Source organism: Triticum aestivum, unplaced genomic scaffold (genome assembly GCF_018294505.1).
Source record: "Triticum aestivum cultivar Chinese Spring unplaced genomic scaffold, IWGSC CS RefSeq v2.1 scaffold170438, whole genome shotgun sequence".
Taxonomy (NCBI): domain Eukaryota; kingdom Viridiplantae; phylum Streptophyta; class Magnoliopsida; order Poales; family Poaceae; genus Triticum; species Triticum aestivum.
In genome coordinates, this window is record NW_025248780.1 from 1 (window position 1) to 2,298 (window position 2,298).

The 2,298-nt window shown below is 43.6% G+C and overlaps 1 protein-coding gene across 1 annotated transcript; it reads right to left on the bottom strand.

Annotated features, from left to right (window-relative positions):
* Positions 1-150: 150 nt before the first annotated feature.
* Positions 151-2,292, bottom strand: LOC123177269 (uncharacterized). Its single transcript, XM_044591114.1, has 2 exons — positions 1,219-2,292; positions 151-404 (listed from the first exon to the last, which is right to left on the bottom strand). The coding sequence occupies exons 1-2, from the start codon at positions 2,186-2,188 to the stop codon at positions 391-393; spliced, it is 984 nt and encodes a 327-aa protein (XP_044447049.1). The 5' UTR covers positions 2,189-2,292; the 3' UTR covers positions 151-390.
* Positions 2,293-2,298: the final 6 nt, after the last annotated feature.

Below are 2,298 nucleotides of genomic sequence, written 5' to 3' on the forward strand. Positions count from 1 at the left end.
ACTGAAATACTCCCTCCGTCCGAAAATACTTGTCATCGAAATAGATGTATCTAGATTTATTTTAGTTTTAGATACATCCATTTTCATCCCTTTTGATGACAAGTATTTCCGGACCGAGGGAGTATTTACTTACATATACTTGCAGCATCAGGTGCGTTACGCTCATCCATATACAAACGTGGAAATGAAGGCAGGAAACAAATGGGCAGCAGTTTGATCCCACATCTTACAAATATACTTTTGTCCTCACAACATTACAAGCTGTACTTTATTTATTTATGTATATATATACTCCCGTGTCGCCGTATGGCTGTTTCTGGAAAATGCCGTATTCCATGTCTCCATATATGTATCTGTATCCCTGTGTCCGTGTGCATATATCTATGCTTCTTAGATGGCCATGTCTAGAAAGAAGAATAACAAGTCAGACAATTAGCAACAGTTCTAATGAAGAGACAGATGGAGCGGAAAAGGCAACAATGAGACAGTTAGAAACATGTGCTGACAAATATAACTCACTTCTGTAATTTATTTTTATACAGATGTGTTATAACTTGCTCTTGGTACTAGCAATAGATTAAAAAATCCACACTTGTTGTCAAGTGGAAGAAATATTCAGAATGGAGAATTTAGCTGGCAAAAAGGCCAATAAACAATATGGCCTATAACTTTTGTCCTCTAAACTCATCCCTCATCATGTCAAGCAAACAAGATTATGCCAAAATAATACTCTTGGCATGAAAATTGATGCTGGGTATTCTGTTCTAAATAAAAAGATCCCTACATAAGAAAATTCATATCGTTTCTTTGTGCTACAAATGTAATAAATGAACAAATGACAAAAACACAGTTATTTCAGAGTGTATGGATTCAACGAAGTTGTTTTTATAGAGTTAAGATTAATGCCAAGATGAAAACATATAATAATGGATAAAGAATAGAATTCACTTTGCGGTTTTAAAGTGCCAACTGAGTTGCTAATTTGGCATTTGATTTGGGTATTAAGATAAGTTGTACTAAAACAATATGACCATAAATTCATCCATCTAGCATAGGGGCACTTACTAAGTTTTATCACCGGAAATTGCTTACTAAGCTCAAGTTATAACTGAACATTTGAAGTACCACAATCATTGTGTGCGAGCAATCATGTACTGTACATAACACAACTAAATTGGATTACTTCCAAATAAAAGAAAATTAAGAATGAGCAATCACCTGGCGGATAGAAACTGGTGAAAGGGTGACAGGAATTCATCAAACGGCTTTCATCAAGTTTCGTAGATTTCATTGAGTTAAGATCTAGCATGTAGGCACTGTCATCAACATAGAGAATGATCACATTGCTATCTTCCTCATAGCCGAGGATTTTCTGATGCCACTTCTTACTAACCCGAGGAGGGATCCCAAGAATGTCATGCATATCAACTGTCTTATGCTGCAACCACGTGGCAAGACCATGCCAATTCTTTTGCCTCAGCCATATTTCTAGGATCGGGAATTTAAACCTGAGCCAGCTAACTGTGCCTTGCTCTATTTTGATGATCCTATGGCTGCCGGAATAATTCATATCAGAAGGTCCCTTGATCACAGCTAGGCTCTGCGTATCCAAATCAAACTCAAGCATGGCAGCACAAACATTATCCCATGAAAGCATCCAGTAGAGCACATTTCCAACCAGGGTCGCAGGAACATCAACAAGAGCAACTTTAAATGGAGCTTCTATTTCCTTAAGGCCGCCCCATGTGCCACTTTCTGATGAGTAAACAGATGTGATAAATCGATTGCGTGTAGGGTACCTGGAAAGGAATGCCACCTGGAATGGGCTCTCATGGCAAAAGCCGTGCACGTGGTCCTCCTTGCCGCTGGCAGCACAGAGCACAGCCCCGTGGTGGTAGTTGCACTCCCTGAACTCGTCCGGAACAACAGGCAGGTTGCGCTCCTCGCCGGTGAGGGGGGCGAACACGACAAGACGCGGCAGCAGCCTGTGTATGGCCAGCACCCGACCGTGGCGGCAGCCGGTCGCGTCGCAGTCGCGGGAGGTCATCCAGCGTGAGATGGACAATCGCTCAGCTGGGATACGGTCGGGAGCGGCCAATACGGGGGTGATGATGAATTTCCGGCGCCGCTCGAAAACGCCGAGGACGGGCGGCTTCCGGTGGTGCGCATGGAAACGGCGGTGGAACATCGGGTTGGTGACGATGCCTCGCCAGCGCCTGGAGACAGCGGACGCGCGCGGGCGAGATGATGGCTGCCGTGGGAGACGGAGGAGTATCGCCTCGAGCACATCGTCCGGCA